The following is a 15,329-nucleotide window of genomic DNA, read 5'->3' on the forward strand; positions in this document are numbered from 1 at the left end:
GCAACAGAATGGGATGTGGTCTCGAGAGGAAGGAACAAGTCGGCAGAAAATTATACCAAGAAAAGATAGCACTTCCCTATACTGCCACCCCCTCATACATTTAAATCAACTTTTTTTTCCCCTACAGAACAGAAAACCGTTTTGTGTCCATCTGCGTTCCTACTAAAGAAAAGATCTACAGACCCTGGTATGCCTGTGACGCTCAGCAGACCCTGCAAGTGATCTCTACTGTGGCCTGGGAGATCCATGCCAAGAGAGCATGTGACTCTAATGAAGAGCTAGGAAGGGTCGCCCCAACAAAGAAACTGTAAAGCCAACCTTGGGAAAAGCAAACACACATCACATTTAAACTCACCACTGGCAGCACTGACTGTTTAAGGTACTCACCTCTTCAGCACACAAGGATCAAAGGGGAAGAAGGTGTCAAGTGGGTTGGTGCAGGTCTGCACCGAGTCCCCGCCAGCTGTATTTCTAATAACTGGTAGCATCTGGCGGTTGTTCCTCTCAATGATAGTGTAGCAGAAGACGAGCTGGTATTTGCTGTGGACAGATGAAGGCATTACCATGCTGGAATCACTGCATGGATGTGACTTACATGTCACAACTATACGCAGCACACAGATGTTGACAGAACAAGTGCATGAAAAAAACAACACAAAGCAGGAAGTAATGCTTTCAGGGTACTTTGGGCCTAGGACTAACAAGCCTTTTAAGGAAAAAGAAAATATGGCTTTCACTTAAAATATGAAATTGGACTTAGATCAACAGGCATTACCAAAAAAAATATCAGTATGTTTGCCAGGTAAAACTCTTTTACCACGCATACTTATATAGCTATCTTTATTTTTCCTGTTTGCAAAAGAACCGGGGTTAGTGGAAAAGGGATTCTTGGGACGGACATGGCGGCACAGCAGGTTAAGCCATCATTTGGCATGCCTGCGTCATACACTGGAGGCTGGTCTGAGTCCTGACAACTTCACTTCTGATACAGCTTCCTGCAAGGCAGCAGATGATGGTTGTGTCTGCATGGAGTTCCAAGCTCCTGATTTTGGCCTGGCCCAGCCCTGGCTGTTACAGGCATTCAGGACGTGAATTGGTGGACAGAAAATCTTTTTTTGTTGTTTTTAATTAATTTATTTAGGGGACAGCACTGTGGCAGAGCAGGTAAAGCCGCAGCCTGCAGTGCTGGCATCCCATATGCGCTCTGGTTCAAGGCCCAGCTGCTCCACTTCTGATCCAGCTCTCTGCTATCGCCAGGGAAAGCAGCAGAAGATGGCCCAAGTGCTTGGGCCCACGTGGAGACCTAGAGGAAGCTCCTGGCTCCTGGCTTCAGACTGGTGCAGCTCCAGCTGTTGCAGCCACTTGGGGAGTGAACCAGCAGATGGAACACTTCTCTCTCTCTGCCTCTGCCTCTAACTTTGCCTTTCAAATAAATAAGTAAATAAATCTTTTAGAAAAATTTGTTTGTTTACTTGAGAGGCAGAGTTACAGACAGAGAGAGAGAAACAAAGAGAGAGGTCCTCCATCTGCTGGTTCACTCCCCAAATGGCCTCAACGGCAGGAGCTGGCCCGATCTGAAGCCAGGAGCCAGGAGCTTCATCCAGGTCTCCCCAATGGGCGCAGAGGCCCAAGCACTTAGGCCATCCTCCACTGCTTTCCCAGCCCATCAGCAGGGAGCTGGTTAGGAAGTGGAGCAGCCAGGAACTGGCATTCTTATGGGATGCCGGTGCCACAGGCAGAAGCTTAGTCCACTAAGCCACAGTGCTTGCCCAGGACAGAAAATCTTTGTCTCTGTACTGTTCTGCCTTTCAAGTTGGCAAAAGGTTAAAAAGATTTTCTTTAATAATCAACATTAAGAACAAACACCACGGATTCCAGAGTCAGTGAGGGGAACAGGGGCTGCTGAAGGAGACTTAGCTGCTTCTGAATAGAAAATTGGGACTTTGCTGAAAGAGGGGCAAGGGGTGGACCAAATAATGGGTAGGAAAAGGAATGGGCACGGTGAGGCTAGAGATGTGAAACAGAAGAACATAATAAAAAGCAACATAACCGTATGAGATCTACATCTCCTACAACCTGTGTGACAAGAAACATGTGCCTGTACACGAGGGCACACACACAAGAATAATCTTATGCTGTTGCGCCCAATACTGAAGCAAAAAACCAAATACAAATCAAATTGCGACAAAGACTTTTTTAATTCTAAAAATATTAATAGGCTATACCACAGCAGTTAAAATCAAAACAAGCTTTAGTTGTCAATACAAGGGGACTTCAAAAACCTCATGGGAAAAATGGTATTAAGACAAATTTATCTGGGTTTGAAGAGAACTGAAATCCATGCATAGTTTTTCTGTAATACCCACACCTTCGGTAAACTTTTTGAACACACGTCATATGGCTGCATCCCAAAACCATGAAGAAAAACAACCTGGACCACTGGGCACAGACCTTTGTTTCAGTCTCCTGCTCTTCTGTCTGCTGCACGTGCCAACCTCAAACCCAGAGTGCAGTCCTCCGCCCTAACCCCTAAATGATTCTGGGGTCAGCGCCTCATCTATCCTCACTCTGCCAGCTGCTCCCCCGCTTCAGCAGTACAGAAACCTTTTCCCCACTAAGCGTGGCTACACCTCAGCTTCTCTATTCCTTTCCAGAATCCTTCCTTATCATTTCTGAGATCCCCGAGAGACAGGACACCTTGAACTAAATGCCTTCTAAAGGACATGAGGGTTCCTGGATGACAGCAGCAAGCTGCCTAAAGGGGACTGAGGGAGGGAGACAACCATAGCCTTCACTGTTGAAGACTGTGAGGACCCTGCCTGAACAGCCTCCTGAAGCGGCCAGGCTCTCCAGGTCTCTCTCCTTGAAGCAGAACCAAGCGAACGCGTGCACAGCCGCCACTATGCTCTCAGATCTCGGCTCTGCAGTGTTGCTACACAGCGACTTCTGTGCCTCCATCCCCCCATTTGCAAGTGGGGTGAGCGATACAGTTGCAGGGCTGTGTGAGGACTGAAGGAGTTCTGGATGAAGTGCTCAGAGTCGCCTGGTCACGGTCATGGCCAGGTATTAACAACAGCTACCAGGCCTGAGGTAACACAGGCCATCTCAGAACTAATCTCTTGTGGGTGGGTTTGTGTCTCATGACCAGATTATTTATTACTATTACAGGAGCCACCCTATCAAGCACCTTTGGCATGCACCTCTCAGCTTACCAGTTTCCTTATTTATTTTAAAGTGCCTAGGATTCCTTGAGTGCTCTCCTCAGGGTCAAACAGCACTTGTAATTTCCACTGCCACTAAGTATAAAAACAACAGCTCCACCACAGTATTTCCTGCAGGGACTGGATAACTGATTTTTTTTTTTTATGTTTTATTGAGATTGATTTCACAGAAATCTAATGCAATTTTATAATACTAATATGAAAACAAATTTACTTTTAAATAACTTCCATGAAGAAAATGTAAATAACTTACTTTGTGATAGCAGCAAAAAAGTTAACCACTGAGGGTAGACAAATCTTCAGAGGATTTAGCTGACTCATCACAATACGTTCAAAATTTAGACTTTGAAGATATCTCAAACCTTTGGATACAAAAATAAAAAGATTTGTAAAAATCCACAAATAATTGAAAATCTAAGGTAACTTTAAAAGCATAAATTATTTCACAGTAAAAAAAAAAATTAGGGGTAGGAGTTGTGGCACAGCAGGTTAACCCATCACGGAGTACCATTCCATTCCCAATTACTCTGCTTCCGATCAAGTCTCCTGCTAATGTGCCCGGGAAGCAGCAGATGATGGCCCAAGTACTTGAGTTCCTGCCACCCACATGCAAGACCTAGACGAAGTTCTTGGCTCCTGTCTTCAGCCTGGCTTCGGATTGGCGGATCAGTGCAGCTCTGGCTGTTGCGGCCAATTGGGTAGTGAACCATCGGATGGAAGACCTCTCTCTCTGCCTCTCCTCTCTCTCTGTGTAATTCTGACTTTCAAATAAATAAATCTTTAAAAAAAAAAAAAAAGAAGAAGAAAAGAAAAAAACAGTCCACAGAGTCACAGTGTATGGCCCAGAGTTTCACAAGGCTAACTGCATTCTCCAAGAACAAAGGCAGTTTTTCTAAACAAAGCAGTTCAGAAAAGACCCAGGAAGTAAGCACGTGTTCCTAGGCTATAAGATTATAAAACAATTTGGAATCCACACATTTGTAAGCTTATAATATGCTGATTTATGGGGGCGGGCGGGTGGCGTTCAGGCAGCAACCACAATAGACAATAAAGCAAAACAAAACAGCAACTTCATTTGAATTTGCACATCTTAAATAATCCATGAAGGGTGAGCATGTTCAGGTACACATTAGTTGTAATTCCCTCTCTCCCTTTCTCTCTCATGTGGGTGTCAGGAACACAGGTACTTTGGCCACCATGCGCTCCCTCCCAGATGCATTAGCTGGAAGCTAGATGGGAAAAGGAGGAGTGAGGACTTGAACAGGCACTCCAGTACGGAACAAGGGCATCACAAGAGGCAGCTTAACTCGCTGTGTCACAATACTGCCCCATCGCCCTTAAAGAAAAAGAAAACTCGAAAGGTAAAGGCAAATTTTAGACAAATCTCTGTTTTGGAACTAGTGAATATAATTCTCTCCTACACTGGTAAAGACACTTCACCTCTAAGAGTCAAGTAGACCAACTTCAATTATTTATAGAAAGAAGTATAAACATTTTACTTACCTTGTGATGCAGCCTAATTCACACAATTAATTTTAACCCTCAAGAGCACGCAGGATACAAGAAGAGGAATACAATCCACCCCAAGTTTCAGTTTAGAGCTGTGCCCCTCAGAAGACTGTCCCACCTGGGTGGGGTGGGGTGGGGGGAGTTGCTGCTGGCGTGGAGAGGGACACTGCTAAATCCCCTGCAATGCACAGGACAGCCCCTCACATGAAGGCTTCTCCAGTCCCAACGTTGATAATGCTGAGACTGAGAAGCTCTGGCTTAGAGGACACGCTCTGGTACGCTGCTTGAATTAATCTGTGAAAAGTACCAAAGTTCCCTACCTTGTTCTTAGGGACTCTCTTCAACTAAAATACACTAATGTAATAAATAAGTTTCACTTGGTAGATTGAAATCATAAATAATGTTAGAAATGAGCAGAACCCGCCGGCACCGCGGCTCACTAGGCTAATCCGGTCGGGGCACCGGATTCTGTCCCGGATGCCCCTCTTCCAGGCCAGCTCTCTGCTGTGGCCAGGGAGTGCAGTGGAGGATGGCCCAAGTGCTTGGGCCCTGCACCCCATGGGAGACCAGGAGAAGCACCTGGCTCCTGCCATCGGATTGGCGCGGTGCGCTGGCCGCAGCGCGCCTACCGTGGCGGCCATTGGAGGGTGAACCAACGGTAAAGGAAGACCTTTCTCTCTCTCTCTCTCTGTCCACTCTGCCTGTCAATTAAAAAAAAAAAAAAAGAAGAAGAAGAAGAAGAAGAAAAGAAATGAGCAGAACCGAAAAATGGTAAAAAACCTTCAAGGCTTAGATATGGGAGCCTAACTGATATGGCAGCCACACAGTAACCCACTGGGCTTCAATTCGGAATCCTGCGGATGGAGCCACGCGACCTGGGCCTGCGCTTCGGTCTCAGCTGTGGTGGGAATGCCCTTCAGGGACAAAGGGGCACGAGAAGCTTTATGCAAGGCACTGGTTCAGTCACGTGCTCTGCCTCGCCTCTGAAGATGTCTTCACACTGAACCCCTTCTGAAACAGGTGTTCTCAAACCCATCAGCAGTTGAGGAGGAGGCTGAAGGGAATTTCAGGGGCTTATGAGCTACATGAAATTATCTATAAAAGTCTGAGTACATGTGTGGTTTTCTGAATCATAGTTTTGATCAAATTCTCAAGGAAAGAGCTGTTATTCCAACAGGTAAGAAGTACACAAGGAAGATCCAGTCAAGTCCATCAGTCCCGTATCACTAACCTTCCTTCAGGTTTCCACTTAAAAGTTGCTTGTGTCTAAACACAAAAGTGTAGAATACAGCTTGGCAGGCTGAATAAAATGGTCCGTGAAGGGCAACATCACAAAAAGCCTTTGTTCCAGAATCCTGATTATTAAGGTATACATGCAGCCAATTAACCAAAAGATCTAGGCATGATTTTACAGTACTAGAGAAAAAGAGAAATTCAAGTCAACTTTATTAAAAAATTACAATAACATAAAGATAAGACACACATCTTTCCTTACAAATCATGAGTTCCCAGGTTGTGGGCTGGCAATGAGGCGCAGTGGGTTAAGCTGTGCCTACGATGCCCATGCCAGCATCCCATATCAGAGTGCCAGTCTGAGTCCTGGCTGCTCTGCTTCTGATCCAGCTTCCTGCTAATGCACCTGGGAAGGCAGCAGATAATGGCCCAAGTGCTTAGACCCCCAACACCTACATGGAAGACCTAGATGGAACTCTTGGCTCGTGACACAGCAGATGAAAGACCTCTTTTCTCTCTTCCCCTGTTACTCTGCCTTTCAAATAAAATGAAATAAATTTTTTTTTTAAGTTCCCAGACTTCAGTAAATATAAGCCATGGGAACACAAAAATAGCAAACAGAGGAAGGTAATGGATGGGTGGGAGGGAAGACAACCTTCCAATTACAAAGCAGAGCAGCACCCACCTTTTAGAAACAGAGAAGCCCCTAAGAATGTCCCAGGGGATGCAGAAGTTTCTCCATCAACTCAGTAGGGCTTCACTGTGGGCTCCCCACCCAACTAAGGGGATAAGGCTGAAGAATGGTATGTGTTTGCCAATATCTCACAAGAGAAAAACAGTCCGATTAACCTCACTATTCTCTATGGCATTCTGTTGAAATCTTAGGGCCACCAATTTGAGCTAGACACCTTTCACTTGTTGGGAAGGGTATTTAACAATACCCTTACCCACAGAAATCCTTATGGGTCACTGGCAGAAACCGGCCTTCTACGTGGAGCTTCCTGTTACCTTTACAAGGGGTTTTTTTCAGCCTTACTAGATATAACTGATTCAGAATGCAAAAGAAAAATGAGAAACCTACAAAAAGAATCACACAGTACACAACACTGTATGTTATCCATGAAGATAAATGCATCTTCATGTTCAAATGTGCTCACACAGAACAGACGACAAAAGCCTCACATATAAGATTTTAGGCTTAAAAAAGGAAACACGGGGTTGGTGCTATGACATAGTGCGCTAAGCCTCTGCCTGCGGCACTGGCATCCCATATGGGTGCTAGTTCATGTCTCGGCTGCTCCTCCTCTGATGCACCTCTCTGTTATCACGGAAAGCGGTAGAAGATGGCCCAAGCGCTTGGGCCCCTGCACCCATGTGGGAGACCCAGAAGAAGCTCTTGGCAAGCCCAGCTCCAGACATTTCAGCCATTTGGAGAATGAATCAGTGGATAGAAGACATTTTTCTCTGTCTCTCCCTCTTCTGTAACTCTGCCAGTTAAACAAAGAAATAAAATCTTAAAAAAAAAAAGAAAGAAACACTATTGGGAAACACAAGCGTCTTGCATAGACTTGAGGGAAAAATCACCACTCTAAAGATAAATCAAAAGTAAGGCTGGTATTTCTCTGACTTGAGACAAGGCTATAATCTTTTTAAAGCATGATATTAAAAAGTACTTGGAAAATTAGGTTACTTACATAAGAGGAATAAATTTAGCTCTTGCCAAAAAGCTTCCAATATAATTTCCAGCAGCTTGCCTGATGATGGCAGGATTATTTGGATCCTGCAGTTTTTTCCAGAGATGTTCCAAAAATGCTTCTGCGAATCCCTATTAAAAGAGAAGGTGCTGGTATGATCTTTTTCAATGCTTAAGATATTCTGGCTATGCGGTTGTTAGGCCTCAGCCTAGCAATTAAAGATACCTGTGTCCCCTATTTGACTGTCTAGGTTTGGTCCCTGACTCCAACTTTCTGCTAAAGCAGACACTGGAAGGCAGTGGTAGTGCTTCAAGTACTTGGGTCCCAGCCACCTAATTCACGTGGGAAATGTGGATTGAGATCTTGCCTCCTGGCTTCAACCTTCACCCAGCCCTTCACCACTGCAGGCATTTGGGAAGTTGATCAGCTTTTTATTCTCTCTTTCTTAAATAAATTTTTTTAAATAAATAAGACATTCTGGTGATCAAAATCTTTTTTTTTTTTTTAATTTTTTTTTTTTTTTGGACAGGCAGAGTGGACAGTAGAGGGAGACAGAGAGAAAGGTCTTCCTTTTTGCCGTTGGTTCACCCTCCAATGGCCGCCGCGGTAGGCGCGCTGCGGCCGGCGCACCGCGCTGTTCCGATGGCAGGAGCCAGGTGCTTCTCCTGGTCTCCCATGGGGTGCAGGGCCCAAGAACTTGGGCCATCCTCCACTGCACTCCCTGGCCACAGCAGAGAGCTGGCCTGGAAGAGGGGCAACCGGGACAGGATCGGTGCCCCGACCAGGACTAGAACCCGGTGTGCTGGCGCCGCAAGGCGGAGGATTAGCCTACTGAGCCACGGCGCCGGCCTCAAAATCTTTTTTTTTTTTTTAAGATTTTTATTTATTTGAAAGGCAGAGTTATAGAGCAAGGGAGAAACAGAGATCTCTTCCATCACTGGTTTACTCCTCAAATGGCCAAATGGCCAGGCTGAATGAAGGAGCCAAGAACTTTATCCCAGTCTCCCATGTGGGTGCAGAGGCCAAAGGACTTAGGCCATCTTCTGCTGTTTTCCCAGGCACATTAGCAGGGAGCTGGATCAGAAGTGGAGCAACCAGGATTCGAACCAATGCCTTTATGAGATGCCAGCACCACAGGCAGTGGCTTTGCCAGCTCCACTACAGTGCTGGCCCCAGTGCTGAGAATCTTAAATTTTTTACTTTATATGTATGTGTAGAAAATTCTAGTATCTCAATTATACTGCTAGATATTTTTCTTTTTTTGAAGATTTACTTATTCACTTGAAAGGCAAAGTTATAGACAGAGAGAAAGGGAGAGAGACCTTCTGTTTACTGGTTCATCCCTCAAATGGCTGCAATGACCACAGCAGTCCAAGACAAAGCCAGGAGCCCAGAACTCCACCCAGGTTTCCCATGTAGGTGGCAGGGGCCCAAGCACTTGGGTTATCTTCCACTGCCTTCCCAGATACATTAGCAGGAAGCGGAAGCTGGATCAGAAGCAGAGCAGCCAAGACTCAAAACAGTGCTCTAATATGGGATGCCAACATTGCAGGTGGCAGCTTAGCTCACTGTGACACAGGGCCAGCCCCTATACTGCTATGAATACAGCTGTCATGACTTCCATTAAAAAAAAAAAAAAAAAAACCCTGAGATAATTCTATTAAAAATAGAAAATGTTCTGGGTACTAAATAATCCAATGGACCTGAGACATCGCTGAGCAGGAAAACCAACCCTGCAGGCAGAAAGTCAAAAGTTCTGAATCAGCAGTTCTGGGAAAGAGCTTTGGAACTAGCACATTACACGAATCCTGAAGTGAGCCTGAAGTTCAGTAGAAGAGGAAGCCAGTGAGCACTCACGTCCTGTGGAGTCCACATGGAAACTCCTTTTGCGAGCAAAGCAGCCTTTCATTCTTTTCACACACTGAACAGCAACATGGACTAAAGCATACCTGGTATTTGATCCATTATGCTAATCAGAAAAAACAGACTAAATTTCTTGGAAAAAGGCACCATCTCCAACTTTGCCAAAAACAGCGCATTTCTAAAGCCAGGGACACAACGGTTTGGGAAGACTGGATTTAGCCTTTTTATCCAGGATCAGTACTCTCCCAACTGTTCTTGAGAGCTAAACAATAGTTGCAAAAGAGGGCCAGTACTGTGGGGTAGCAGGTAAAGCCGCCGCCTGCAGTGTGGGCATCCCACATGGGCACTGGTTCTAGTTCTAGCTTCTCCACTTCTGATCCAGCTCTCTGCTATGGCCTGAGAAAGCAGTGGAAGATGGCCCAAGTCCTTGGGCTCCTGCACCCATGTGGGAGACCTGGAAGAGGCTCCTGGCTTTGGATCAGCACAGCTCCAGCTATTGTGGCCATCTGGTGAGTGAACCAGCAGATGGAAGACCTCTCTCTCTCTCTCTCTGACTCTGCCTCTCTGTAACTCTGCCTGTCAAATAAATAAATCCTTAAAAAAAAAGAAAGGCTTGAACTGAAGGGAAGGGCACCACCTAGTGGCCAAAAGAAGGATACCATCTTCAGAGGTACCAGCTGAGACAACAGAGAGCAGTGAGTCCCTTTGCCCCTTGGAAAGTGCTGAAATGGAAAGTAAGCCGGCGTTACGGTGTAGTGGGTAAAGCGGCTACCTGTGATGCCTGCATCCCATGTGGTGTGCCCAGGAAAGTAGCGGAGGATGGCCCAAATGCTTGAGCCCCTGCACTCATGTGGGAGGCCTGGAAGAAGCTCCTGGGACAGCTTGGGCCATTATGGTCATTTGGAGAGTGAGCCAGTGGATGGGAGATCTCCAACCCTTACCCCGTGGCTCTGCCTTCCAAATAAATAAATAAATCTTTAAAAAAAAAAAAAGGGGGGGGGGGGGATATGTGTGTGCCAGCACTGTGGCGCAGCAGGTTAAAGCCCCACCTGCAGCCATCAGGTGCCATATGGGTGCCAGTTCAAGTCCCAGCTGCTCCACTTACAATCCAGCTCCCTGCTAATGCGCCTGGGAAAGCAAGAGAGGATGGCCTAAGTCCTTGGGCCCCTGAACCCACGTGGGAGATCTGGAATAAGCTCCTGGCTCCTAGCTTCAAATTGGCTCAGTTCCAGGCATTGCGGCCATTTGAGGAATGAATCAGCGGATGGAAAACCTTTCTCTGTCTCTACCTCGTTCTGTAACTGTCTTTCAAATAAATAAAATAAATCCTTTTTAACAAAAGAAAAAAGGGAAGGTAATTTTATTAAAGATATTAAACCAATGAGCTCAGGGGAAGAAATGGTCTCCCTGCATCCCAGGTCTAAACAAAAAAAATTACCAGCAAGAATCAAATACCCTCAGTTTAGATTAAATGACATTTTTACTTACCAGTTTGAAGCTGCAGAGATAGAACATGAAAAACTGTACATGGCAGGAAGCATGGGTGGGCAACAGGAGTTTGTCAAAGATGGTTATCAGATCCCGGTATAAATCCTTTGTTTTGTTGTTATCAATCTTACCTATAGAGAAAAATTGATATTTCAGTTTTATAAATACATATTTCAAGCTATAAGTTTCATCTGCCAAATTTTAAAATAGAATGCATTAAGAATCTGTGCAACATCCATTAAGCTACAATGAAAACAAAATTCATTAGCAGGGAGCTGGAGCAGAGAACAGGACTAGGAGTGGCTGATAGTGTCATAAACGGCGGTTTAACCAACCGAACTGCACGATCTGTCCCTCAAACCAACATTTTAATCCAAACTTTCAGACTTTAGGCTTTGATTTTCTTTTTGGGGAAACTTCTATTTTTCCTTTGAACAAACTTTTCTGTTCTGTTTTTAATTAATTTATTCGGGGACAGAGAGAGACAGCAAGTGTGAGCACTCTCTCCCCTCACATCTGATGGTCCATTCCCCAGATGCTTGTAATGGCCAGGATGGGCCTGGGGCTGGAGCCAGGACACAAGAACTCAATCCAGATCTCGCACTTGGGTAGCAAGGATTCAGCACTCAAGCTATCACTGTTGCCTCCCAGGGTCAGAAATGACAGGCAGGGGAAACTGAAAGCTGAAGCAAGGAATCAAACCCAGGCACTTTCAGGATGGGACACTGGTGTCGTAACTGGTTTCTGAACCAGCAGGCCAAATGCTCACCCCAGATTTTCCTTTTTAAATATAATCCACTAGTGCCAAGGAAGCAGGACTTCCCACACATACTGCTGTGATGTCAGAAACACGAACCCTTCTTTACAATTTATTTAGCCGAAGCTCTTTGATGTAGTAATTCTACTGCTAGAAATTTTATCACAAATAATTTGACAATATGTGTGTAAGGATGTTCATTAGACTGTTATTTGTAATCTTGACAAATAAGGTCAATATGATCAATAACAATATTTTATAACAGTGAATGGCATCAGAAAGTGTTCTCAATACATATAAAGCACAGATATGAAACATAACAATTAGGCCGGCACCATGGCTTAACAGACTAATCCTCCGCCTTGTGGCGCCGGCACACCGGGTTCTAGTCCCGGTTGGGGCACCGGATTCTATCCTGGTTGCCCCTCTTCCAGTCCAGCTCTCTGTTGTGGCCCAGGAAGGCAATTGAGGATGGCCCAAGTCCTTGGGCCCTGCACCCGCATGGGAGACCAGGAGAAGCACCTGGCTCCTGGCTTCGGATCAGCGCGATGCGCCGGCTGCAGCGGCCATTGGAGGGTGAACCAACGGCAAAAAGGAAGACCTTTCTCTCTGTCTCTCTCTCTCTCACTATCCACTCTGCCTGTCAAAAAAAAAAAAAAAAAAAGAAATATAACAATTAGTGTGGCCCCCTAAATCTACAAAAAATATACATATACTCAGGCTAAGAAAAAAGAAAAAGACATACATCAACACACTAACAATGGTTCTCAGAAGAGCAGAAATGCAGACACTAAAACTGTCTTTACCTTCCTGTAGTTTCCAGATTTTCTCTCATCAACATATTCATTTTGTAACAGCAAAATAATCAACACATAACAGTCAACTCAGATTCAAGTTATATTAATCAGAATCACTGAGCTCATCTTTTTAATGTTTATTTTCATTATTTAAATAGCAGAGAAGAGAGAGAGAGTTATCTTTCATCTGTTAGTTCACTTGGATATGGCATGCAGGCGTCCCAAACAATGGCTCAAACTGCTGCACCCAAATGCCTGCCCCACTGAGCTCATTCCTAAATCTGAGCAATGTGAATGGAAAAACTCCTGTCTTGTTCACAGCAAACCCTCTAGACTAACAGTTTCATATGGGCAAAAAACTCAGTATAGGGCCCGCGCTGTGGCACAGCGGGTTAATACGCTGGCCGGCATTAAGCATATGGGCGCCAGTTCGAGACCTGGCTGCTCCATTTCCTACCCAGCTCTCTGCTATGGTCTGGGAAAGCAGAAGATGGCCCAAGTCCTTGGGCCCCTGCAGCCGCGTGGGAGACCTGGAAGAAGCTCCTGGCTCCGGATCAGCACAGCTCTGGCCGTTGTGGCTGGTTGGGGAGTGAACCAGTGGATGGAAGACGCCACCCTCTCTCTGTCTGTCTCTCTCTCCTTCTCTGTTTGGCTCTTTCAGATAAATAAATAAATCTTAAAAAAAAAAAAAAATACAACAGTGAAAAGATCAGCGCACTGAAGATAAATATAACTAAGCCTGAAACCCAGTCCCACCATTTTAAAGTTAAGTGACGATGGCAAGTATGCTGAACTCTAAAATCTTTTTAAACCCATACTCAAAAGAATAATTTTTATAGGAGTTTTATTAGTACTAGAAATATCATATTGAAAATGCTCAGCCACCGGTTCTAGTCCCGATTGCTCCTCTTCCAATCCAGCTCTCTGCTGTGGCCTGGGAAAGCAGCAGAAGATGGCCCAAGTCCTTTGGCCCCTGCACCCACATGGGAGACTGGGAAGAAGCACCTGGCTCCTGGCTTCAGTTTGGCACAGCTCCAGCCGCTGCAGCCATTTGGGGAGTGAACCAACGGAAGGAAGACCTTTCTCTCTGTCTCTCCCTCTCATTGTCTGTAACTCTACCTCTCAAATAAATAAATAAAATCTTTAAAAAAAAAAAAAAAAAAAAGGGAAGGAAGGGAGGAAGGGAGGGAGGGAGGGAGGGAGGGAGGAAGGAAGGAAGGAAGGAAGGAAGGAAAATGCCCAGCAAGGAGCGGGACACATTAGCTGCTGTTATTACTATAGGTCATTACCATCCACAGAGCACACATCCTTAATGTAGGACAAAAGCAAGGATAGCAAGATGTCCAGGCGTTCAGCTACGGGATGGACCATCTGATCAGGCCGTTCTGGATCAGCCTTGGTTTCATGCTCAGTTTCTTCATCTTCATCCTTTGAAGATAAAAAATAAGAACTGACATTTAAAAAATAAAAGTGGTTTAGTGGGAAAACTGTTGCAAGTGATTATTTCCTCTCAAAGGAAAAAAAAAAAAAAAAAAGACACAGAAACCTTCCCAAGCAGGGGCTCTCACGTAGGCACATGAATAAGAACCATGTGTAAAGTTTAAAATACACACAAGGGGCAGAGCTGGCACTATGGCGCAGCGGTTTAAAGCCCTGGACTGAAGCACTGGCATCCCATATGGGCGCCAGTTCTAGTCCTGGCTGCGCCTCTTCCGATCTAGCTCTCGGCTATGGCCTGGGAAAGCAGCAGACAATGGCCCAAGTCCTTGGGCCCCTGCACCCACGTGGGAGACCTGAAAGAAGCTCCTGGCTCCTGGCTTCAGATTGGGGCAGCTCTGGCCATTGTACCCATCTGGGGAGTGAACCAGCGTATGGAAGACCACTCTCTCTGTCTCTACCTCTCTCTGTAACTCTTTCAAATAAATAAAATAAATCTATTAAAAAAAATACACACATGGGGCAGGCATCTGGCCTAATAATTAAGCCATCAGTTGGGATGCTTTATCCCTTAATCGGACTGCCTGGGTTCAAGTCCTGGGCTTGCTCCTCATTGCAGCTTCCTGCTAATATGCACCCTAGGAGGCAGGAGCTCAAGTAGCTAGGACCCTGCCATCCATATGGAAGACTTGGATTGCGTTCCCAGCTCCTGGCTTTAGCCTGACCCAGCCCCAGTTACTGCGAGCATTTGAGGAGTGAACCAGCAGATGGAAGCTCTGTCTCTCTCAAATAAAATGAAATAAAATAGTGAATAAATAAAAATTTAGGGGCAGGCATTGTGGAGCAGGAAGCTAAGCTGCCACTCGGCGTGCCTGCATCCCATGTAAGAGTGACTGAGATCAAGTCCCACCTCCATTTCCAATCCAGCTTTTTGCTAATATGCCTGGGAGGCCGTAGATGATGGCCCAAGTACTTGAGTTCCTGCCATCCATGCGGGAGACACAGACTGAGTTCCTGGCTCCCGGCTTTGCTTGGGCCCAGTCCCAGATAATGCAGGCATTTGGAGAGTAAACCAACAGATGGAAGATCTCCCTCCTTCTGTCTATCTTTTAAGTAAATTAAAAAAAAAAAAAAAAAAAAAAAAACAGCTTTAAACAATAAAAATCAATGTAGGGGCTGGCACAATGGCATAGTGGGTAAAGCTGCCGCCTGAGTGCCAGTATCCTACATGGGTGCTGGTTCGAGTCCTGGCTGCTCAACTTCCAATCCAGCTCCCTGCTAATGTGCCTGGGTAGACAGAGGAAGACGGCCCAAACACTTGGGCCCCAGC

The 15,329-nt window shown here is 45.5% G+C and overlaps 1 protein-coding gene across 1 annotated transcript in view; it reads right to left on the bottom strand.

Moving 5' to 3' along the window:
- RRN3 (RRN3 homolog, RNA polymerase I transcription factor) overlaps nt 1-15,329 on the bottom strand; it is a 38,475-nt gene that overhangs the window by 4,361 nt on the left and 18,785 nt on the right. Inside the window, exons 11-16 of the mRNA XM_062179735.1 lie at nt 13,852-13,990; nt 11,009-11,139; nt 7,658-7,788; nt 5,962-6,146; nt 3,475-3,583; nt 388-540 (exon numbers count right to left, since the gene is read on the bottom strand). Coding sequence (XP_062035719.1) covers nt 388-540; nt 3,475-3,583; nt 5,962-6,146; nt 7,658-7,788; nt 11,009-11,139; nt 13,852-13,990 — 848 coding nt within the window. The remainder of the gene's footprint in view (nt 1-387; nt 541-3,474; nt 3,584-5,961; nt 6,147-7,657; nt 7,789-11,008; nt 11,140-13,851; nt 13,991-15,329) is intronic.

The sequence above is a fragment of the Lepus europaeus genome, chromosome 21 (assembly GCF_033115175.1).
Source record: "Lepus europaeus isolate LE1 chromosome 21, mLepTim1.pri, whole genome shotgun sequence".
Classification (NCBI taxonomy): domain Eukaryota; kingdom Metazoa; phylum Chordata; class Mammalia; order Lagomorpha; family Leporidae; genus Lepus; species Lepus europaeus.